Source organism: Vanessa tameamea, chromosome 23 (genome assembly GCF_037043105.1).
Source record: "Vanessa tameamea isolate UH-Manoa-2023 chromosome 23, ilVanTame1 primary haplotype, whole genome shotgun sequence".
Taxonomy (NCBI): domain Eukaryota; kingdom Metazoa; phylum Arthropoda; class Insecta; order Lepidoptera; family Nymphalidae; genus Vanessa; species Vanessa tameamea.
Genome location: NC_087331.1, coordinates 2,359,659 through 2,386,918, shown reverse-complemented (window position 1 = coordinate 2,386,918; position 27,260 = coordinate 2,359,659). Strand labels below are relative to the sequence as shown.

The window sequence follows — 27,260 nt, the reverse complement described above, 5'->3', positions numbered from 1 at the left end:
CCAGCCTTGTCGGATTGGCCGTCCTATTGGATTCCGTCTCATTATGAGAGCGAAATAACAGACAGAGCAATAATTATGTTTGCGCGCACACCTGTGCACTATAATATGTCCAGCGTAGATGGCTGATCTTCCTTTAAATTGACCGAAATCGGTGAGTATTCGATGAGGTCCAATAATTAAAACTCACAAGATCAGTTGAAAAAACAATATCAACTAAACGTTTAAAATAGGCAGCATAAAGACCCCGTGCCTTTGAAAGCATGTAAACATGGTCCTTTTTTGTTTTTCTTTTTTGAGTTTACCCCACATGAAAGTGTGAGAGTATATGGTACGGTACCCTTTCCGTCTCTTCGGCGAGCACTAAGGGATCGCTTTTGCATGCTACCGTGACGCCCTATTGTAAAGATTGTCCTAACCTAATCTCTCTTCGTTCGAATTACATTTGTGATAGGGTAAGAGTGAGGGCATTATGAGAACATGTGTTTAACACACACCAGAGCACAGTAAAATCTCCCGTGCAGGAGAGTTTTTCTCTAATAAGAAACTCGAAACTCACCGCAGAATACGAGCGTAACATGTTAGGATGCGACATAAACTGTAATCATCGTAAAATTTCTAGGACATACGTATCACCGTCGGCTGTCAACATTTCACGAGTGAGATACGTATATGTAACAGAATCACACTGCAGTTAGGAATTCTCAAATCGCCCAAGAGGATGTTTTCGTATAAAATTATTGACTGCACAGTATAAAATAAATAATATTCATCGGGTACACGGCGAATAGGTACGTAACCTATTCGCCGTGTACCCGATGAGATTTCCAATCGGAAAACATTGTAACATTGATCTTTATAAACTTATAAACAGCAGCACAAACCCCAATTTTCATGTTTCATCTTAAAAAATGACGACCATATAAACTTTCATCTCCACTTTACCTCCTTAAGGAATGAGTTTTCGAAAGCGCTTTATCGACTGACCTTTATTCATAAACGCCAGCCTAAATACCGATATCCATATTTCAAATATGGAAGAACGCTATAATAACTGCCGTTACTGTCACAAAAAAAGCCTAAATACTGATGCCCAATTCCTTTCATTAGAAATGATAATTTCAGAACAAACTTTCATCCCCCATTTAACTCCATATGGGAGATGATTTTTGAAAAATCATCTTAGTGCTCACCTAAGTTCCATAGTGTATTTCTGAGTAAAATTTCATCCTGTTAGGCTGTGCTTAGTACGTCTGTAAACCATTTCCAAATTTTATTAAGTATATTTCATTCTTGATTTATTTATAAAATTATTAAACTAGTAAGATTAATTTTATTAATAAATCTATTATTATAATTACCACACCAAAATTCTATTAATTCTGTATATTTTCCACTCTACGAAAACCGTAGCATTTTCAATTCTTTATCAAAGCTCATTTTCTTCTATATTAACACTATAAAGAAGTGCAATTTGTATATTTTTACGTAGGTGTGAGTAATCTCCGGAATAATCCAATACTTAAAATCACTATTATAGAGCTACCTTATTCCTGACTGCTCGAGATTTTATATTTGTCATTGTCAAATACATTTTTTATTAAAAAAATATGACCACGCGAAGCTGTATCGGGTCACTGGTATTAAATAATTTAATCATCTATTTTCGTAAAGAATAAAAGAATTTAAAGATTTTTCCAAGGAGAGCAAAAGTCACGTAGCTCAGATTTATTCGAAACTATCCAAACTCTGAATTCTATAGTAATCCAAATACAAACAGTATTTGAGTTACTTCTGAGTTAATACTCAGTCTCGAATACAGTTGATTCAAATGAATGACGCAGTTTACGTGACAGATGCTTGTTTTCAGAAGTTTCTAGTTTAATCGGCACTGGCTATAATTTCGATAAAGTTGTGCCTCTGTGTGTGTGTGTCTGTCTCGTTAGTGCAATAGCTAGTTTATAGAGCTAGCTAGCTATAGATTTCGAAGTCTTGAGTTCAAACGATCTATCGGGTCTATCAAAACTTATTGGCTTTTTCTGCCTGAGTTTTTTAAAGGGCACCCGTGCCTTAGAAGTCTCATTAGGACATCATCTAAGTTGTGCAAAAGATAAATGTTACTTAATACTCAAAAACCATTCAATAAGTATGAAAAGCATATTCAAGAGTTAGACGAGTGATAAAGTCCAATATTATAAATGCAATAATGAGTATTTTTACGCTTTCATATCTTAACAACTGATCATCTTGAAATTTTGTATACACATTGTCAGGGGTACAGAAAAAGACATACGGAACCTATCGTGACTACCGCTATAAAACTAGTCGCCAATAAATATGAAAAACTCAATAAATGGACATGTATCTATACTCAAGTGTAGTATCTGACAAGTTTACTAAATGACAGTAAAGCAATATACATCTTGAATCTAAGTGGTTATTACATTAATTAACTTTGTTTTAACAGCCTGTAAATTTCCCACTGCTGGGCTAAGGCCTCCTCTCCCTTTGAGGAGGTTTAGAAAATATTCCACCACGCTGCTCCAATGCGGGTTGGTGGATATACATGTGGCAGAATTTCGTTGTAATTAGACACATGCAGGTTTCCTCACGATGTTTTCCTTCACCGCCGAGCACGAGATAAATTATACACACAAATTAAACACATGAAAATTCAGTGGTGCTTACCTGGGTTTGAACCCGCAACGATCGATTAAGATGCACGTGTTCTAACCACTGGACCATCTCGGCTCTTAAATAACTATTTCTGATAAACATTAATGTTGAGTGGCAAATGTCTAATGAATCAATTACGTTGAAAGAAATCTGATATATGTATTTATGAATGTTACCGACGTTTTAATTTATTATAATAAATCAGATCAGTATTTCATTTAAGCAATACTGAGAATATATTTTCGCATTTAATTTTACTGTGTAAATTTAATGTACAGAGGTAATTTCTCAGAATTATTCTTTATATGAAATACGTTTTATGGAATAATAAAAAAAAACCCACAATTAATAATGTACTTACCCTGAAGTGGTTTCACAATCAAAACGGATACGAAAATAGTTCTTTGCTCGATCCTTTCATTATCGCGATTAAAGTAGGAATGCGAATTTATATACTCACTTATATTTTTTGATCTATTATAATATTACCAATTTGTTTAGTCAAAACCGAACGTAGGCAATACAATTCAAATTAAATTAATTATACTAATAATATTATTAATAACCTGGCAACCAACCAATACGTCAACATGTAAAAAATTGGGCTGTCATAAAATTATTAAAAGAAATTTATGCAAAATAATTTAAATCTGAATATTAAACCTGAAAAAGTGTAAAACAGATATTTTAACACCAATCATAATAAAAAATACGTATATACAAATATTAATAAATATATATCAACAATAATGTGGACTCCAACGAAAATTAAAGTGACAGTGTCAAAAAAAAATACATAATGTTTAAAATCCAAGAACATGTTGACAAGAGCCAGACAACGAGCGCACAAAAATCCATCTCCGGACCCGCCGCTCAGCTCCGCCTCGCAGGCACAGGACCCTGCACAAGGAAGTAGTCTGGTGTCTGCAAGTGCGTCGAGCTCGAGCGACGAGTACTTCTCCCCGCCGACGTCGCCAACACCTGTACGTCGAGCGGGGAGACGCCGGCCACCGACGAGCTTGGGAGCCAGAGGCCAACCGGCCTCGAACGGGGTCCCCGCTTCCGGTGGTGGTGTGCAGCGCATGCGATGGACACAATCCATTAATGAAAATGTCATGCGCGCATACTATGGGGCTACAGAGGGGGGAACTAATCTCACGGCGTACCGTGTTAGGATGCTCTCTCTGTTTCAGGCGCTTGAACCAGCTATCAACGTCTCGGCTCAACGACTGTCGGATCAGGTGCGGGTCATTCTGCGTAACAACAGGCTGAGTGACACCGTGCTTGATAGGATTCGCTCAGAAATGTGTAATAGCGGTTTCACTTCCGCCCCGTCACAGCCCGTGGTTGAGGGACCACTTCCTGCAACACCACAGGGCCCAGATCATGATGATGAGGACGAGGGTGACATGGCTATTACAACAAGTAAGTACAGTGATCAACTGAGGAGCGCATTGGGGGATGCGATTCGGGAGTATCGTAACACTCCCGCTGAGCTTAGGCCACGGTTGCCACGTTTACCCATGACTAAACGGAATAGGGACCTCGTGTGCACTCTGGATTCACTGCTCGCAGATTATTTTGAAAGCAGTGAAGATCTCGAAGATACGCACTCAATTCTGTTTTGTGCCGCTGTTGCAGCATGTCGTGTAGCTGGTGTTACATTTGAAGACACCGAACGAGCTACACGACCAAAAGCTGCTACACCGGCTTGGCAGAGCAGGATTGAGAAGCGTATTAATAAGACCAGAGTGCTCATTGGAAAACTATATTGTTTTAAGGAAGGGAATACGCGTCCACGTGTAATGCGTTTCGTGGGGCGGGCGTTCTTGGGGACTGGTATCAGTCCGCAAGAATATCCGTCTCATGTCGTGGAGCGTATTGACTTCCTAAAACAAAAAGTTTATGCATGGGCGAGCCGCATCCGTCGGTACAGGCGGCGAGTGGACCGTTATTACTTGAATCGCATGTTCCAGAGCGATCAAAGGTGGGTGTACAGAACGTGGGAACGACTTGACCAGGGTGTGAGCGATGGGTGTCGCCCAGATGATGATGCCACGAATATATTTTGGCGCAACATCTGGTCGGTGCCCGTCGACCACATTGAAGGTGACTGGATGCGGGAGGTCAGGCAAGCGTGCGAGCCTTTGGAAGCGATGGGAGAAATTTCCATTGCTTCTGAAGATGTAGCTGCTGCAGTTCGGTCCGTTCCCAACTGGAAGTCTCCGGGACCAGACGGGCTGCATAGCTTTTGGCTAAAATGGCTACGCAGCTCGCATGATTGCTTAGCATCTCAGTTCCTGTCAGCTCTAGAGTCAGGGTCGCTACCACAGTTCCTTACCACCGGAGTCACCCACCTGCTCCATAAGTCAGGTAGTGCAACGGATCCTAAAAACTATAGACCGATTACTTGTTTACCAACGGTCTATAAGCTCCTTACCTCCATTCTGAGAGATAAGATTAATAGTCACATACAGAATAATAGTATTTTGTCTGTCTCTCAGAATGGATGTAGGGGTGGATCACGAGGCACTAAGGAGCTACTCCTCATTGATATGACCATTAGCCAACAAGTTCGTCGTTTTCGAAAGAGTCTGTCGACATGCTGGATAGATTACAAGAAGGCCTATGATTCCGTGCCGCATACATGGCTCTTGAGGGTGTTGGAGTTGTATAAATTAGATACAACTCTATGCAGTTTCTTAAGATCATGTATGGGGCAATGGCGGACAGTCCTTCGCTATCCAGGATGCCGAACGATTCATAGTAATGACGAACCGATAAGGATTGAGCGGGGAATATTCCAGGGCGATAGTTTGAGTCCATTGTGGTTTTGTTTAGCCTTGAACCCTCTAAGTACTCTGTTAGAGTGTTCAAGGTTGGGCTATTGTTTGTGGAGAGGAGGTAAAGTAATATCCCACCTACTTTACATGGATGATTTAAAGCTTTTTGCACCTTCAGGTTCACAACTAATGGAGTTACTAAAGGTAACAGAAACTTTTAGTAATTCTATTGGAATGGAATTTGGAGTTGACAAGTGCGCGGTTATGCATGTAAAGCGAGGAGAGATTATGGAATCTGACGGATTACAACTTTCAGATTCCATAAACTTTAGATCACTGTCCGCAAACGAATCATACAAATACTTGGGTGTGTCGGAAGCGTTAGGCATCAATGTGACCGACATGAAACAATCACTGCAGGAGCGTTTCTTTGGTCGTCTGAAAAAAGTACTCAAGAGTCTTTTGTCGGGTGGCAATAAGGTTCGTGCCTTCAATGGTTGGGTCATGCCGGTCTTGATGTACTCTTTCGGCATACTCAAGTGGACTCAAAAAGAACTAGACGCCTTGGATAGGAGAGTCCGTGTCCTGCTGACTGCATATCGAATGCATCATCCTCGGTCTTCGGTGATGAGATTGTATATCCCGCGGAGATGTGGTGGCCGTGGCTTTTTAAATGCCAAGACCCTACATAATCGTGAGGTATACAAACTCAGGGAGTATTTTCTCCACACTGACCTGGATATGCACCGAGATGTAGTTACAATGGACAAGGGGCTAACTCCGCTCTCCTTAGGCAAAGAGAACTGGCGCAAACCTGTAGTACTAAGTACTGAGAACCGCAAGGGGGTATGGAAGAGCAAGGAGTTACACGGACGCTTCTATCGGGCCCTTCATGGACCTGATGTGGACTTTATGGCGTCCGTATCTTGGCTACGGTTCGGCAACCTATTCGGTGAAACCGAAGGTTTTGTCTGTGCAATTATGGATGAAGTTATCATGACGAACAATTACCGGAAGTATATTGTGAGGGATGGCACGGTGGACATATGTCGGGCGTGTCACACTCCGGGCGAATCCCTTAGACATATTATTTCCGGTTGTTCTCGTCTTGCTAACGGAGAGTATTTGCACAGACATAATCAAGTGGCCAAGATTATCCATCAACAACTTGCACTTCGATACGGTCTTGTGGTATCAGAGGTACCCTACTACAGGTATGTGCCCGACCCAGTTCTCGAGAATGGTCGTATCACACTGTACTGGGACCGATCTATAATCACTGACAGGACTGTTGTCGCCAACAAGCCTGATATAGTGGTGATAGATCGGTCAGAGCGCCGCACGATAATTGTTGACGTCACCATCCCTCATGACGAGAATCTCGTGAAGGCTGAGAAGGATAAGCAAATAAAATATCTTGACTTAGCTCACGAGGTTGTCGACATGTGGGATGTGGATACAGCAATTGTTGTGCCGATAGTCGTTTCAGCGAATGGCCTAATGGCCAAGAGCCTCGACCAACACCTCAAGAGGCTCTCGTTAGGCAGCTGGGTCAAGGGCCTGATGCAGAAGGCAGTACTCCTCGGCACGGCGCGTATTGTGAGGAAGTTCCTCTCTCTGGGGCCCTGACCACCGGTGGCTTGGACCTTGTTCCCGCCACTGGTTGGCCTCTGTATTTTATATTTTTAAATATATTTTATATATTTTGTATTTTATATTTAAAAATCTATTATGCATGAGTAAGAATAAATAAAATTATTAATATATCAAAATAATGAAATGTTATGTATATTATATACAATAATATATTATGATAATCCAACAAAAACTTTCTCATTCTAGAAAATATACACGTCAAATTATTAAAAATCAATATTGAAGCTAATCAATATACTAAAAAATAGCTTAATTTTGTATACATGTGTCATTTGTATCAAAATGTGTGTAAATGTTTTATTAATCACTTAAATGGAACTATATTCAATGGATTTAAAATTCTGTACGAGATCTGAGCTACGATTACGTATGCTAGTAGGCGTGCATCAAATAAAAACATAATCAGTTAGACAAAACAAATCCTTGCCTACACAAAACGTGAAGCAAAAATAATTATTTATTTTTAACATTAAATTAACATAGTAATTAAATAACCGCAGTGCTCTTAACTATACAATAACTAGGTAGTCTGGCATTACGCGTCCTCGAGTGAATTTATGTCTACGTGAATAATAATGTACGTGCTTTAGCGCCCAGTCATACCAGGCGCCTATGCACGTTTTAGTTTATAACAACAATAGTACAAAGCTTTGTACGAATACATAAATGTAGCTACAATATTTAACACAAGAGTTTTATACTGGAAATTTATGAGTCAATTGGAAAATAGAAACGAATAATATATCATACATTGTTTAAAATATGACGAAACACGTGCAAACTACAGCACACATATAAATATATAATTCACTTGGTGGTAGGGCTTCGTGCAAGCCTGTCTGAGTAGGTACCATCCACTCATCAGACATTCTACCGCTAAACAACAGTACACAGTATTGTTATGTTCCGGTTTGAAGGGAGAGATAGTGTAACTACAGTCAACATAATAAGGGACATAACTTCTTAGTTCCCAAGGTTGGTGGAGCATTGGCGATGTAAGGAATGGTTAACATTTCTTACTTGTTAGTATGACCCCAAATCGAGAGTAAATTATATAAATCTTTACAATGCAAAAGTTGTACATACAGCGTATATTCGTGTAAACGCACGTACCTATGACAAAGCATGCACTGTACAGCGTGTACAATCTAGCGATTATTATAACGCACAGTCACCGTAACGCACAGTCTCTACCTTTGTACCCAGTCGGATCCCACCACCTTATAAATATTTAAAAATCCATGTGAACTTTTATTGTATGAATATTTATTGATTATTTTGTTTCAGAATTAAACGCAACCAAAACAACGGAGAACACTGACAAACATGAGGATGTCCTCTATCAGAAAGACGTATCTTTCTCAGCAGAACTAGAAATAGCCCCGTCCAATAGACTTAGTATATCTAATGTAAGCGAAAAACATAACGTTATACAAAGACCCGCCACACTGCCAACCCTCTTAAGCAATGACATTGAACCTAATTATACGTTTACGGGCGAAAGATCCAAAGAAGTGGATGGCCTGAAGAGTCTCATCGAGGACGGAGTTAGTAAAATAGATATTAATATCATAGCCGATGACAGAATCAATGACGCCTTGCTCGAAGCAGCTAAGATTAAAGTTACGACACTTGGACCTAGTTTAGAGCAAAAAGTAAGTTTTTTATGACACATTATTTACTTTTAATCTCCTGATTGATGAAAACTTGCAGTAGTGGTAGTTTAATCATTTATTTAACACTTTATGCATATCAAGTACTATAATAAAAAATATACAATAACGAAAAAGCAGACTTAGCATAAATAAGCATGCTTATTCTTAGGTCTCTCTTACAACAGCACACAAGAAGATAAAAAAAAAATTAAAATAAATAAAAGCCTCGTGTAACAGTCTAAATGACAATTTAAGATGCGATACTCAGATGTATGTATTGTCAGTTTTAATTTTTTTTTTTCATTGTACATAAAACGTACTGATCATCATGTAACCTAGATTGCTATGATCCCGTGATCGAGTTCGCAAAGCACTCTAAGTCTCGTTTTAATGTCTAGTAAGTCAATAAATTTTAGAACAAAACTTTAAAACCAAAAAAGTAAGGATATCATAACAACACAAATAAGTTTATGGAGCGACATCAGTACAGTTATGATATAAGAACAATATCGAACCGAATCGACTAATAAGAAATCACCGTTTCATCAATTCATGGATGAGATACGAGATGAACTCTAATAGTCTGTTACGTATATTTAACGTAATACCATATGCGTATTGGTTTCAAACGTAAATATATAAAAAATACAGTAAATTAATTCTTATAGATATTTCCGGATAAATTATACAAAACTTGGTTGTTACTGTAGTATGTGAGCAGGAGTAATTCTAACAAATTTCGACATTCTAATAAATATTTCCGGTTACATTTCGTTAGATTTATTCCGATCCAATCGATGGAACCAGAGTAACTTATGCTTAGTTCAAATAAAAAATTACTTACGTTTGGATCCACACCAATGAATAAATTTGAAAGCAATATCTCTGAAGTAATATATCTGATAAATATGATATCATAAGTGACGTCATAAATATGATTCTGACTTGTTCATTATTTCTAACGTGATTCGTTCAATAAAGCAGATTCTAAAATAATAGAAGATTAACTAAGCACTATTGAATATTCTTGTGCCTAATTTTTTATTTTAATGAATTCTTATTTGGTGGTGAATGAAAACATCGCGAGGAATTTTGACAAATGTGTGTACAAATAACACATATTAGAGTGATTTGAAGAATGCTTATTCCAAATAATTTTGTATAAGAATATTAATATAATATTAAAAAGCGGTTTATTTGAATAATTTCGATTCAAATATCTTAAATAGAACAGGGAACGGAAGGAATTTATTTTCCGTATTACTGAGAATTCAAATAAATTTATATTATTTTCTGTACAAGGTGCCGGGAGCTACATCATCACCAGAAAGGACAACGGCCGTGGAGAGTTGCGACTGTGACACATGCAACGGCGCCCGATGCTCATGTCCGCTATCCACTAAATGCAAACCCAGTAAGTTTTAACGTATTTTTTTTTTTAATTATAAAAAGGAGGAGGTTGTCTATACGTAAATAATTTTCTTCATATAATTATTATATCACTATAATTTTATTTATTACATGTTCTCGTAGAACTGTTTTAATCGTGAATCGATTCTGATGATTATTTTTGAGTTGGATTCAGTAATGCTACACTGAACCCTTTTCTATTTTATTATTATGAGCTATTTAGTTTAAGAAGTATGTTTATATTCTTAGCGATAGAGCTTTTAGATCTTTATTGGAGGACATGACATGTCTAGACGATAGCTTAAAATATTTATATTATATTGTACATCATACGCACATATGTATATTTTCTATTTACAAATATATTTTCTATATATATAACAATGGCTCTTTATGGATATACAGAGGATTCTATTTAGACAAACAATTTGTTGAACAAGAATTATATTAACTATATTAATTTTACTCATAGTTGTGGGTAACGACTTTTAATATTATATTTTGACAGTATTACAGTAAGAATGAAACAGGTTATATACATATTAACACTACAAAGTAAGTTAGATTTGTACATCATCATCACACAATCATTGATATAAATTAAAACTACATTATTTATTTCAAAGTTTTCACTTGTTTTGTAAACTAATTTAAATTTGCAATTATAATTATTAAAGTGGTTTTTATTGGTTGAAAGCAACATTGGCAGAAATATTTTAAAGTAGTTTCGAAGTTCGACGTTTAGTGGTCAGATCAAAGGATTCCGGAAAGCAACATTTTACACGAAAAGTTAGTCTGCAACTACATATTGAAATCGGAGAATCGATTTTTTTCATTTAAAATAGTACAATTTTGTTTGTGTAACGTTAACATTAATTATTTTTAATTTTATAATTATTCATTAGAAAACCCCGAGATCAAATAAACCCACATTAAAAATAATAGCATTCGCATAGTGGTCGAAATTACCATGATTGAAAACTCGAGGAAAACATACATATAAGGATTTGCATGCTTCTAACTACTGCTTTTCTTCTAGTCTTATTTCCAATTTTGTCTATTAATTTATAGATTGTTAGAATATGCTCTATACTACGTGTCTACGCGAACAACTGCATATAAGTTTTCGTAGTTCGTGAACCACAAGTGCTACGTCGTAGTCATGTAGCGTTCGTAGCATAGTTGTCTCTTTCGTAGCCAATTAAAACTTTTCTTCGGCTATCGTGTTTTGTAAGAGCCACATATTGCGAAGTAGGTTTTGGGGTATATATTTATAGAATATATACCTTATTATAATGTCTTAAGACTTAGAATTCAAGGGTGGAAAACTATAGAGTAAAGACATCAAACTGGCACGTAACACTTTGTTTAATGATTTTAGCCTTCTGTGTCTTTAAGTAAATGGTTGTTTAGAAGACTTTAAATTAATTTCCAGTAAAGTAATAAAGTTACGTAAACGTTCTTTTATTCAAAATTTTAAATATTATTTTTCCATTTTAACTCGTCCATTTTATTGCTCTTCGATAAACATGCTCCACTAAGACCGATTAAGATAAGACGGCCACCAGCACCGTGGATAGCGCAAGAAGTGCGTATGGCCATGACACGACGTGATCGCGCCTTCAGGAGATACAAAAATGAAAGAAGTGCTGAAAATTGGTACATATATAAAGTTGCTCGTAACAGGTGTAATATGATGGTGAGAACAGCAAAGCGCCACTACTGTCACAGAAATATTTCAAATGCTTCCACGTCCACTGTATGGAAGTTCCTTCAAACCATGGGTTTAAACAAGCGTGAAGGAAAAGTTGTTGTCTCAACACTTTCTCCTAATGTTTTAAATGAACATTTTTCCTCAATTATGCCTTTATGCTCAGCTATTAAATTAACAACTATTTCTGAAAGCTGTCCGATTATGGAACAAAGTACCCGAACATATTAGAAATGCTACCTCAAAATTTACTTTTAAAACTCGTCTACGTGAGCACATATTGTCAGAAAGCTCTTATGACTTCTGTTATGCACTATTATTATTAAATAAACTATTGTTATACTATATATATGTTTTTACGATAGACAGTATAGATCTATATTTATTTTGTAGATACTATATGGATATGTATGTATATGTTTTTTTATGTAGTTTTATATAAGTATGTGCATATATTGCTAATTCATTTTTAATTACCATCTTCATGGTTTTCTGTTTGACCTAAAGGTTGACTGGCAGAGAATGCCTTCAGGCATTAAGTCCCCCATTTGTCCCATTATCTTTATGGTGGTCAATAAATAAATAAATAAATAAATAAATAAATAAATAAATAAATAAATAAATAAATAAATAAATAAGGCATTTAAATAAATAAATAAAAAAAAAATCCTTTCGAATTGTATTTATTAATATTCTATATATGTTAATAAAAAATATTGTGATAAAAAACCAAAAAGAAATGTTAATTCAGGTGCAACTTTACATGTTTATTTCCAATATTTTTTTATTATTTTGGTGAACATATGAAATTGCTGTATTTAATTTAGGTTAATATTTATTTGTTTTATGTTTTCTGATAACAATTACAGAGAAAAAAGCAATCAATGTAACTTAAATGAAGCTATTTCACGTATATTCACGCCTTAACCCTATCAAAATTACAAAGGTAATTTTATTTTCACTGTGGCACAAAGAAAACTAATCGAATTTTACGACGCCTTCAAATTCTTGGCTACCAATGTTTGAAATCCTGTTAAGGGCTAACAACTATACAAATATTGCACACACTATCTGAATAATTTAATTTCATTAACAATATGGTTAATTTCTCGTTCTGTGGGTTTTATTATTATTCTAGTTTCTAGTATTATATTTATTGACTTACACAATATTTGCCTGAGCAGAACTTTATTTACGATTCCTTAAAATATAATTTTATACAGGGGCTCACTACGGATTTAAGAGCACAAATGAAAAACACACTTGAACAAAATATTATACTTGAATTGATTCAATTTTAATTATTGTTTTCATTTCTAGAATTGTTATTTTAACTTTATAGATGATTATTTGTAATTTCGCTGATGAAACTACTGAGTTGAATTTCTATGTCTACTTACCTGTAATTGTTTTAAATCTCATTTTATTTTATTAATTATCCATTATACTAGAAAAAGATGTTCACCAAATACATAAAATATCAAAGATGTTACTTAGAATCTTTTTTTTATTATAAAAAATACCTCGTAACAAATAACATGGAAACGCAACGTTTCTGAGCACCCTTATTTAAACGTCAAAGTTTCTCATAGCAATTATCATAAAATGTTATGTCTATCACTAATTCAGAATGTTTGTAATAAATTTGAATGTCAAAGTAAGCGAGGCGTTCGTATTGAATGAAGGTATTAGTGTAATCTCTCAGACCTTATATATTTTATGTTAACTTATCGCAATTGTAGTTTATCGTGTTATAAAAAATAGGTAGGCGAACTGAGAAATGGGCAGCATGATTGGAAGTGGTCACAATTGCTCATTGATATTGTTACTGTAATTAATTTAACATCATTGATACCATCTTTTATTTCAATACGCCACTAACCTCAGGAAATATATTTTACATCAACTATGCCTGTAGTTACACTGGCTCACTCGCCCTTCAAACGGGAATTCATCATTGCTATTTGATGTGGTACTTGCCCAGAAGGTATTGCACAAAGTTCTACCACCAAATAAAGTAAAAATAATAAGTTCTTATATTACATAATCACATTACAGTCTTAACAATAATAAACACAGTATGTAGACTTTTAAATAAAAATATATATTTTTGTATGTTTGTCGACTACTCGTATATGACTTTACCTGAGATAATTAATTTTTTTCTATTGAGGTAATTAGGTGGTTTCAAATTGTTATAATTATGTTCTTTGACATACCGTTTTGCGGGAAATCAACGAAAGCAATTTTTATTACTGCCACAAATGTGTTCATTACTTTTCATAGATTTTGGTCTCAATAACTTGATAACCGATTTGGATTTTTTTCTTCGCAGTCGTCAGATATCATACTAGTAGTTTTTGTTTATAGAAGTGTACCAAAAAAAAAATGCTTTAAAAAAATCCATACACAGAAACGGTGGGGAACTTCAACATTTTATTTATAATTATATTTTGAACATTTTTTCCAAGTTTAAGTAAGTTTATGTATCGTCACTCTTGTTTTCTGGTCTAATTTGACCGGATTATAAATACATAACTAAAATATATTAAGAGTTGAATGTTTTGTTTATAATGTCCCGATTTCGATCACGCCGGCCAAAATCAAAGGAGAGCCAACTACAGGACATATTATGCACTCTCTGCTTCCTCACTCGCATAATCCGATGGGACGGCAAATCCGACCGGAAAGAGTTCAGGCGCAGGTCCAACGGCTTAACGTTATTTACCAGGCACGGGAGTGTACACACTTCCAACTTCCAAGCTCCAGGCTGATACTGAAAATTTGATAGAAAACTCCTATAAATTTTCATCGGCCCGACCTGCGGTTTGCCCTAACCTCAGGATATGCAGCCTTAGATCTAGTCACTAGACCACGAGGCAGTCACTTCTGTTTTGTTATATAATTACATTAAACAAATAATATGTTAAACACGTGATAGTCATGCAAACTTGTCACCTACAAACAGCTTACAATGAAAATATGTATATCATTTCAAATCAAACTGACCTCTTTTGATACCCGCGCCATAATTCATAACATTGCGGTCGTACGTCGGAAGTAACCGCGGAAGCACTATTAATAGCGCGTCTTCCGGTATTTCATAGATTATTACATAATGTAAGTGAAAGTGATGTATTACCTACAAATATATACTCTGAACACATATATAAATGTATGTAACATATAGTTTGTTATTGGTCACGTTGATATATACTCAAATATTACTCGAAGTGTTTGAGTACACGGAATAGTCTGGAATACTGATATAAATAATATATTTAATTTTATTTTAATAGTTATTTCAGTTGGGCTTTGCGGTTACAAAAATGTTTCAAATAAAATTAAAAGTCCATTATGGAAATTTTTGTACTAAAATAAAATAATGAATGTTTGATAATTGCTGAATATATTGTTTGTCCAGCCAACATATGTTATTTATATTATTTACAAAGGAAATAGTTAACTGAAAATTTTTAATAAGGAAATAATTCTTAATAATCAGTTCTTCTGGTCTAGTTTTGTATATAAGATTTTCACATACGATCTTTTGCTGTTAATTCAATACAAATGAACTACATAAAAAGTGTCCATACCTGACTTATTAGACGTGACTCTGGATTATCTCCTATAAAAGTTTCCCTCCCTGAGGGGACGTTCCGAGGGAGGATTTTCGATTACCGTCCCGGTATTGAAGAATGCAGGGTCCTTGAATTATATTAAGTGATATCGAGGGGTCGTGATCTATGCTATTGAACAGGGGTGGCACAAACACGTACAAAACTTTTAATGTGATATCCCATTTATATACTACTAGCAGCATCCGGCAGGTGTCGTTCCCGGTGTATATACTAACATTTAATATCAAAATCAAAACATTCTGGATTCAAGTAGGGTCATAGAAGTAATTTTGAACTGTCATATTACAGTATTGCATTATCATAAATCAAATCAATCAAAAAATCTTTATTTGGACGTACACATTTTACAGATCATAGAAATATATACATACAAAATAACAAAAGACACGGAGAATGTGATGCCCAAATTGATGAACCACTCAGCTTATGTTGAAATTTATAGTTGAAACGTAAAGCTTCCACTGGTTCGGAAAATAGATTCCATCGAGAAAAACCGGGAAAAAAATCTCAGTAGTTTCTCTTTTCCACCATTTTAATTACAATTCGATTTTTATATATCCTGCCCAGACATCCACAAATACTACGTCCTCGCTTTTTAGCATTAATATAATATTGTATTGAGTGATATGCCTTGTTTACCTTTTTTTTTGTTTTGATATTAGCTTTACATGTTTAAATTGGGCCAAGTTAAAAATAACCGTGGAATCTTATTATAGAATCGAATACAGTGATCAAGGAAGGATGTATTAACTTTGCGAAGTCGGAAACTAGGTTATATTAGTTTACCTTTCATCCTCGTGTCTATACAATTATGAATATATTGTAAAGCAACTGTAAGTATACCCACTCTATTAAAAATATACCGTTGGGAGTCTCGAGTTCCAAGATTATAAATAGTTCTAACAGCTCTTTTTTGCAGTATAAAAACGGTCTCAATAACCGCAGCGTTACACCAATGCAAAATGTCGTAAGATATAATGCTATAAAGCATTCATGGCGATCGCTTAATATTTACAGTGACATCTATGTCATGTATGGACTATTACTGCAGAGTTTTATATCATCGAGCTACAGAAAAGGAAAATATATAACTTCTCTGTGATAAATTATACCTACGTACCAGCTTTCCTAATAGATCAACAGTCTCAAAGTCTATAGATCTCAAAGAGATATACCAATAGCCATTTAGCAACTACTTATACTCACATAGATAAATATATTTTTTTATGATATCGGTAGGCGGACGAGCAAATGGGCCACCTGATGGTAACTGATCACCACCGCCCATAGACAAAAGGCGTTGTAAGAAATATTAACCTTACATCACCAATGCGCCTCCAACCTTGGGAACTGAGATGTTTCGTCGCCTGTGCCCGTAGTTACAAATATAAATAAATATATTTAAAACACAATTTTATCTTTCTTTTGCATGACGATTCGATAAAGTGTCACGTGTCCTCGGACATATCTGCAGTCTTTCTCGCTCTACCTCCAATAATAACACTTTTAGACGACTAAATTTTAGAAATAACGCTGTAACGGTGGTTCGTGATATTTTATTGATTTCTTATTTTTTCTGAAAAACTATTAGTTTATAATCTTAAATCTTTATCAAGAGTCATTGGTTTTATAAGGCAAGCACATATGACTACAGTGATTACAGATTTAGCTGACTAAAATATATTTAGGTTTTTATATTTTGTTTAAAGCGTGTCTTGTCTTCCTTCGTAAGCGTGGATTCAAATACTTGTATATTACAAACAATTTATACAGAAAAAACATTCGGCAATGTATTTCATGTGTAATATATTTTTTTTAAATACCGTCACCGACCATTGCCCGCAGCTTCGCCACAGGAAATAATTTCCAACGAGTGTATTTATACTGTTTTGCCCGAACCACTTTAAACTAGTTTCTTCCGATTTCAACGATATCTAGTATTCATATTACATGTTTAGAAAAGCCGAGATGGAACGGTCGTACATTACGATCGTAAGAAGACCGTGAGTTCATTGACTGCAAGGGAAAATTTACGGGTTTAAACTATTCACTAGTTATCTCCCTCTCTCTCAGCCGAAGGACGTCCACTGCTGGACATAGGCCTCCCCCAAAGATCGCCACAACGACCGGTCTTGTGCAGCCCTCAACCAGCGGCTTCCCGCGACCTTAACCAGCTCGGCGGACCACCTTGTGGGAGGCCTAGCCACGCTGGGTCTTCCGGTCCATGAACTGAACGGTTCACTAGTTATATATAATCGAATATAATATAGCAATTGTTGTTAATTAATTAATCATTTTAATTAAAGTATTTATTTTGTATTTCTTTAAAGTTCAATAAAAACATAGGTACAGTTAAATATTATAAACTAATTTGTTATAGAAAAAGTTTAATTTTTAAATCAGCCAAGAATAATTTTCAACATTTACACTAAACGAGATAAAATAAATTGCTAATTTAAAACGAATTAAAACGAAAACATAATGAAATGTAAAAAAAAATCTAATTGGAATTTAATTAAAACTGCTGTCGACACAACCCTGAGCGTAGAGGCTTTGCTATTCTAAAAACTCGATGGAAAATTCTATGCGAACAATAAAATAGTTATCCAGTAATCTTCAATTAAATCTATATATTCTATGGATATGATATCTTCAACGTATTTATCTTCTGTTTACTAACTATTCTAGCGATCCCGTATACTTCATTATGAATTCTCCATAATATAATTATTATCCATATGTACATATATGTTTTTACGACAGCAATTTTGCATCCGCAATTTTTGGGTATATAATAAACTATCATGCCAATTTTATTTAGGGTCGGCGCAGCATGTCTTCTTCTTCCATACTCCTCTGTCTGACGTCATCTCACAAGTAACATTCTTTCTAGCCATGTCGTCTTTCACACAATCCATCCATCGTTTCTTTGGTCATTCCCTTCCTCTATATCCATCCACATCCAAAACTTAGTGGTCAGTTACAGCACAGTGAATACTATAATAACTACCTCCACGTAAAAATACAAGTATATATTGAAATATTCATTTAAATCGGTTTAACAGTGTCGAAGTCTATTAATGTCAAACATATTAGTAAACAGTTATTTTTTAAGGAATTTCCTATTCACCCCTCCCATTAATCTTAAACCTTGTGCTGGAATTGGGGATGCCAATATACCAAGGGGTCAGGATCGAACCTGCGAATTCTTACATCGCTTGGTCCGTAAACCAGTACTCTATTGAAGCTTCATACTAACCAACAACCATTTTATATTTACTTAAAGTATAAAATAATTTTTGTCTGTATATTCGAAACCTTTTTCTAAACCACTTAACATATTTTGATGCATTGCTTTAATAATAGAAAGAGTGATAAACAAAAAAGGTTTTTATTCATTTGTAAGTATTTTGGACAAAATGGCTGAACTATGTGTATTACGGTGTTTAGTCAAAAATACTGCTTTTTTAGGCTTACATGGCTAACTCTGGCTTAAACTAAGACATACATCAAAACAATGTACTGAAAGATTGTAGGTCTTAAAACAGTCGATAGAAAAGTGCGCGATAGCATGTATTTATCTTCTGTGGTAAACTCATACGTAACAGTTTTTATCAATTACAAATTAGTTTCAAAACTATAGTAAAAATTCGTTATTATTCCTAATTCAAATAAATATGTAATATACTTTAGGCATTTAATATAGATCAACATTGGGTTTTATTTATAACATTCGAAAGAATACTTTAGTAAATTAGGCCGTTTCGAAATTATATGCAACAAAAAAAAAAAAAAAATAAGCCTTATAAAATAAATATATACCTCATGATAAGCTCCCTTCTCATTTTCTTTATTATATAAATTGTACACGTGCACTTGGAATTTATACCTTTTATATAACGATTTGTGTAACATAGATTTCTATGACCAGGAAAACAGGAGCAGTAAGAGCAAATTTAAAAGGTATAAAAGGTTTTTTAACAGTGAATAGTTATATCTATAGGTATTTAACATAAATTATCGCCCGCCTTAATAGGCAAATAGGGAATTTATATGTAAATTAAGATACTACATATGAAGAATTAACATGTATATATTTAAAAAATATATAAAGTTAAACATTCGAAATATCATCTGTCTGTATATAGTTTATTCTACCACCAAAATGTTCTAAATAGTATTGTTGTTTCAGTTTCAAAGGTGAATGACCTAGTGTAACTACAGGTACTCGGGATATAACGTGTTCGTTACCAAGTTTGGTTGTGTATTGGTGATCTTTTCCGTAATAGTATATATAGGCGGTAGTGACCACTCGAAATAAGATATCCTATTTGTAAAGCCCCTAACCTAACTCATAAAAATATATCCATTATCCCTGAAAATTAAAAACTAAATTACTTAATAAAACTCGTGTAACAAAAAAAATTACATTACAAAATTTAATCTTTGTGACAACCGATAATCATCTTTATTACCATAAAGTAACAGTTCAATTTAAAATTGTAATCTGGTCGCCTTATTACACGGGACGCTTTATAATTATATTCGGGACTTTTTTACTAACCTCGGATATAAATCATATAAAGTATAATTCTATACATCTTTATTTATAAAATCTTTTATAGTAGTACCCAGAAAGAGCCCACAAAGTGATGATCATTATGTCGTCCTGAGCGATTTCAGCCCCAGCTGTCAATCTCAAGAGAGACCAGCCAACTACGCAGAAGATATCATAGTGCACAAGCGTGTGTTCTTACACAGGTGCACTTTTTTATTCCCTCACTCTCATAATCCAATAGGACGGCAAATACAACACGATCGGAAACAGTTCAGAAGCAGGATAGCTTTGCGTGCTTTCAGTTAGTTAATACTTGTTCACTTCCAGGCAGGATATATTACACACATATATAATTATATTTAACGAACATGACTGTATTTTTAAATGTCGAAAAAGAGTAACTACTGAGTTTCTTGCCGGTTCTTCTCGGTAGAATGTGCATTCCGAATCGGTGGTAGCTTCACTTAATATAGTTTGTAAAATGACGATTCAAAAGTGCTTGAAAAAGCCTACTTGAATAAAGTATATTTTGATTTAGATTTTTTGATATCGGACTGTTACTGAAAACGATATGTGGCCTTATAACCTGCTAACCCTAAAGATCTTTTCATCTTTGATAATTTTTACTTTATTGTGGCAAATTAAATACTGCAACTTTATATGAATTTTACCGGCACGAAAGCGATGAGCAGCTAATTTTACTATATAATATCACAATTTCGAACCACAATTACTGCCGGCATATTTTATGTTTAATAGAGACAGCAAAGCGGTGGGAGGTATACCTAATCGAGAAATAACAAAGACCTTTTAATTAAACTTTACTTTACATGTATATCTCAGCGGTAGTAAAACTGCGGGGTGGAATAATCTCTAATGTTTCTTAATAGGCTAGAAATACCTTGTCCTATAGAGGGAATGATACTTTATACTTGGGTTTTGCTTGAAAACTCAATGTTACTTTCCCGAATTAAAATTTCTATATCTGGCTTAGATCCATATGTTCTATCCACTCAGCAATATCGACTCGCGTACTTTCCACACCTTTAAAATTTAATATTCTTTTAGTTAAAAATATATGTTAATTAATATAGAATAATTAAAGCTCGAATATAGTTTTTTGTAATGTAATGTAATGTTAATGTAATTACTTATTTTTTTAATTTTGATACGATTACTTTACAATTTCTTTAGTTGCATTGTTATTTTTTTTATTGCAAAAGTTGCAAGAAAGAGATCGCTATATATCGCTATGTATGTATTATGTTCGTGTGCAATAAAATTTATAAATAAATTCTATAATATATATATATATAATTTAAAAGGATAATTTTCCATTATGTAACAGTGAAAATGATCCTTTTTTAAAAGCATATTATTGCGTTCTTATAACAGTATTTCCAAAACATTTTATAGCGATATTACTTCGACTTCGATAGATCTATAGATATTATAAAATATTAAATATAAATAACATAATGAATACAAAAAAATATATATACATACTTACATATATGTTATATACAAATACTCTGTTCGAAACCGCACTTACGTAAAGCTACAAGCTTAATTTAAAATTACAACGAGGTTACCTCATTACAGGCACGGAGTCCTTCACAACCATAACCTCTTAGACCTGTCTACTATCCTAGTATTTGCGGGCACAGCGCCAGTTACTTAAAATAATCACTAGTTAGCCAACTTCGCTTTTGATATCAAAAATGTACGTAGTAAAAACTTTTTAGAGGTTAATAACAGCACAGATTATAAAGAAATATTAAACAATCTCATAAATTTGATTGGTGTGCGATTTAAATTAAATTAAAAAGTAAATTTACAGTTTATATGTTCTACATATATGCATTGACCTCCTCTTTCCTTCAATGAAACTTAGAATATCTATACATATAATAAAATTGGAGTGTCTGTTTGTAATATTAAAATAACCGCGTTTTACTAAATGCATATGTATACACGGTACATATACCTAAATAAACATTTTTTAAATTTTTGTCTGTCTGTCTGTTTGTTTGTTCCGGCTAATCTCTTGACCGATTTTGACGAGACTTTCACTGGTCGATAGCTGATGTACATAATAAGGAGTAACTTAGGCTACTTTTATTTTAGAATTATATGTAAAATAATAATAAAGTCACGCTTTTTTATTAAATTCTAACGCGCACGAAGTCGCGGACACAACTAGTTTTTTATATAAAAGAATTATTAACCATGCCTTACAACGTCAATACGCAACCAACCTTAGGAACTAAGATGTTGTCTCTTGTGCATGTAGTTACACTGGCTCAATCACTTCAAACCGGAACACAACAGTACTGAATATTATTGCTATTTCGCGATAGTATACAAGAGTAGGTACATAACCAGACGAGCTTGCACAAAGTCCTACTAACAAGTAAAGTCGATTCAATCAGGTTTGTTTGTACAAACAAATGTGAAAGAATTTCCGCTAATTTATAAACATTCACGGTTGAGATACTCGTATATTTTAGCTACTGTGCAAGACTTTGCAAGTAATTCCTGTAATGATGATTAATATCTAGTTAACTTGACTATCGTTTAAAATTTGACAGTGCAGATCAAATTGCAGCCACAGATATTTTATATATTTTATATTACAATTTTGCTCTGTCATGTTAGTTCTGTTAAAGCTATCTGTAGGTATCCGTATGTGTAGTTTAGAAATATTAACTCACACTAGTAATGGGTTATTTTTCTATATAAATCTATCTTATATACTTTAAAAAATATTCTTTAATATTTATATGAAACTAGTACTCGTCAAAGATTAGTACGAATACTAAATTTGATCGAATTCGTTTTTTTTAAATAATGTATATAAATACTTAACAGAAGACACCCCTTATCAATCTTATACCCTTATATTATACACCTTGTTATGTATATACCTTGTACAGATAAAACAAAGAGACGTTTAAACTTTCATTTCTATGCAAAATTTCACTTTTCGTCGCGAATATTTGGTCTCCTATTCCACATGAGCCCTTATCAGCAAGTTTCGAGCCTTGTTCGAAGTTTAAATTTCGTTGAGAATATTTGGAAAGAACAGAAACACAAATAAAAATGGCGTCACTAATATATGCTTTGCTCGTGATCTATGACCATTCTTAATTCAAATTATCTAAATGTAACCGTATAATAAAACCAATTACGATTTACAATAATATTGACATGGCCAAACGGGTTCTACCTTCTGAAGGACGCCCTACGCTGCGGTTGGCGATCTACGTTCTAAACTCAATATGTCTCTTACAGCTATCGGTCCTTCGACATACATGATTAGCCCCATTGCCATCTCAATCAATTAATTATGCAAGTTATGTTTGCGGTTCTTTTCCAGACAACCTCATTTCTAATTTGAAACTTCAATCAAACTCCGATATCGCATCATAACACCTTTATTTTCGCATATGGTAACAAAATGTTATTCTTAATACTTATACATAATAATGTTTAAAAGAAACTAAAGTATCACTTGAATGTAATGTCATGTGAAATGTACGCATTATTCGTTATCTGTGGATGACATGACTTGCAAGTATCACTTCCACGAAACTCTCATTCTAAGGCGTCAACGAAACAAATGAATGACTTTCGTTAAAGCGGTCGGAGCAATTTGTTTTTATCAGCTCTTAAGAATGTTTCTTTAGTATTATATGTATGTTGAACGAGTTTAAAGGTGTCATTTTCTAGTAGCTAGTAAATATTATAATATTTAGTGTAGTATGTTGTTTTAAATATGTTTTGTATATAAATATAATAATATACTCCAGCTACTTGACAACTTTAAAAAATAATATTCATTTGCGTGATGACTGATCAAAACACACAGCAGGAAACATTCTTTTTTGCATTTAAAAAGATTAATAAATAATGTGCAACAAAAAAACTGAAATCAAATTAATGTTTTATATTAAATATAATTAAATAATGAATTCTGTGTTAAATGTATGTCATTTTAGGTTTGTCATCTTGTACAAAAAAATTACCACATTTTATGTAAAATTGTGCATCATCTGGTAGCTGGTGATTAGTTTAGTGGCGTAAAAGGAAGTCTGAAGTTCCAGAGTGTTTTAGATATTTTTTTTAATGATAAATGTAGGTTTACTTTTGAATGTAGACAGTGGCACTGTAAGAAATATGAACCATTCCTTTCATCGCCTTAGCGCCACCAACTTTGGAAACTAAGACGTTACGTCCCTTGTGCCTGGCTTGGTTCATTCATCCTTCAAACGGGAACACAACAATACTCAGTACTACTGATTGACCGTAGGATATCTGATGACTGATACCTACCCAGAGCTTGCACAAAGACATACCATCGAGTAAAAGATTACTATCATTTTTCACAATGTAGTCACTAAATGAGAGCCACAAATACATTTAACGGCCTTTACCATAACGATGCTCATATTACGAAAAACATTCCCATTGCACAAACAAAATATATAAATCATTACATTAATTTCGCTTGAAAAAATACGTATCATAATTATCATCAATGAACGCTTTCGTAAATCACGCTTTTCTTAACGTACATTTTGTACGAATATCCAATTAATATTAAATAAAGTAATATCCTTTGAAATTAATTTTAAGCTTCATTCGACTAAAGTATCGTTTTTGAATTTATATTACTACTTTTGTGTCGAAGTATTCTCAAATATGGTGTAAAGTTTTCGTGTTTAATCATCTGTGTAATTTATGTTGGCTTTAAACAAACGTTTCACAAAATATTGTATAATTTTATTATGCTTTACAACTGTGTTTAACAATCAAAACATTGTACGATTCATTAATGTCTCATCTGTTAAAAAAATGTTACAACTTCAAGAAGCTTTGTATACATTTGTGTTTTTATACAATTGGTTTAATTATAATTAATGACTTAATGTATTTTGTCTACAGACACTAAAGTAACGACACCTCGTTTTTCGGGAACATCCTGGCTAGCATTACGCGCATTGCGCGGGGCGTACAAGCGAGTACGCTTACGACTGCGAGTACGACCGGAGAGAACGCGTGGCGTACTTCTTCTAACAGGCGAACACGACGATCTATCTGGAGATTACCTCGCACTAATATTAAGGAATGGTCATGTGGAATTAAGGTATGGTATTTATTTAAGCATTCCCGTCTGAGTAGATATCGCCCAGTGATTATAAATGAACACCCAATGCGCCGCCAACTTTGGAAGCTTGAACTAGACTTGAAACTGAAGCACAACAATAAATACTAAATACTGCGGTTTGACGATAGGATTAGTAATTCCTACCCAAAGACCTTGCCCTGATCTTTTATATGTATCCGCCTAGTGAAATTATGCTGCATATATTATAACTATATAGATAAATAGGATTATCAATTATTACATAAATAATGCAATTTTACTATTCTTTAAAACAAAAGAAGTAATAGATATGATATTTGCCTCATTTACTTCTAATAAAAGATTACTTTAAAATAGTATCGTATGAGACTTCATCGTGAGAGGTCAAATTTCAAACACATTAGCATTGTGAAAAGCACTGGTCATTTAATTTCAAATTGCAACGTACCAACAGTAGAACAAATGTTATTATGTGAAAACAGATTCAACTGTGTAACAATATTACTTGAAGTCCCTCCTGACCAAATTACGGGAATGGCGGTCAACTGCGCAGGTATATTATAAAGCACAAGTATGTGTGTATGTACGTACATATGTATGTACGTGTGTGTTGCGTACAGGTGCATTCTGTATATTTTCTGTTTATATTTTAAATAATATACATAGTTTTTACTTGGTGGTTACTAAATTGATCGTGGTTGTGTGCAAGCCAGGCTGGGTAGATCCCACCCAACATTAACAGCCTGTAAATTTCCCACTACTGAGCTAAGGCCTCCTCTCCTTTTGAGGGAAAGGTTTGGAGCATATTCCATCACGCTGCTTCAATGCGGGTTGGTGGACATACATGTGGCAGAATTTCGGTGAAATTGTATGTACAGGAACATGCAGGTTTCCTCACGATATTTCCTTCCTTCACCGCTGAGCAAGAGATGAATTATAAACACAAATTAAGCACATGAAAATTCAGTGGTGCTTGCCTGGGTTTGAACACGTAATCAACGGTTAAGACGCACGACGTGTTCTAACCATTTGCCCATCCGCCTACCTATTCGGTCGTATTTAATTTTTCTCTTACTCTTATGGGGCGGTAATCTGACACTTGCGTAGAGACAAGTGCAGAATCAACGGCTTTACGCGCTTACCGATGCACAGGAGTAAAGCTACCATCTACTTCCTAAACCCTTGGCTGCTGCTGAGAACTGAATGGCAAATAAACTCACAATGTTAGACATATTAACTTTATTAAATAATAATAAATAATAAATTTAATATATTGACTCTCTTGGACTTTTTCATTTCAAAAAACAGTAGGTAATTAAATGCTTACTGATATTTCTCGATTTAATGTACTACCTTGGTCGATTTAAGTTTAATTTATCTTAAAGATCTTCTAATAACTGTTTCCTATATTTGACTAATCGTTATTGGACAACAGCAGCCGATCGTAAACAATTTGTAAATATTTTTATATAGGGCATACAATATTATAATTCAAAGCTGTTTGTAAGAACCTACTTGAACTTGGCTTGAAATGCTAACGCGTGTCTAGATTTGAATAGAGAATGATTTTGATTTTGACCCAAAGAGAACACATGAATATAAATATATTTCAATAGAAGCGTATCAGACTTGTTATTCTGGTTGCATAGGCTTAATTAATTTCCGAGCCTCAATCCGCATTTATACTCATTGTGAGTACTAGCTAACAATATGTACAATATTTCGCGGGAAAATTTAATATTGAAACCATCACCGCCCTTTCATCGGATAATTTCGCGTCGGTTCATTTATTAAAACGCCTTTTTATGTACATTTTGTTAAAATACTTTATTCATGTAAGGTTTTATTAAGCAATCTTAAATCGTCATTTATTAAGATACGTTAAATGTAACGCTGGTTCGTAATTTTGATTTAATTTCATACTATATATGCAGATCATTTAATTTTTTAATTTTTTTTAATCTGAAATAAATAAATATTGGACAACATCACATACATTACTCTGATCACAATGTAAGTAGCTA

The 27,260-nt window shown here is 34.2% G+C and overlaps 1 protein-coding gene across 1 annotated transcript in view; it reads left to right on the top strand.

Moving 5' to 3' along the window:
• Nucleotides 1–27,260, top strand: part of LOC113397669 (pikachurin) — a 190,537-nt gene that overhangs the window by 127,340 nt on the left and 35,937 nt on the right. Inside the window, exons 4-6 of the mRNA XM_064218608.1 lie at nt 8,400–8,767; nt 10,070–10,181; nt 25,035–25,236. Coding sequence (XP_064074678.1) covers nt 8,400–8,767; nt 10,070–10,181; nt 25,035–25,236 — 682 coding nt within the window. The remainder of the gene's footprint in view (nt 1–8,399; nt 8,768–10,069; nt 10,182–25,034; nt 25,237–27,260) is intronic.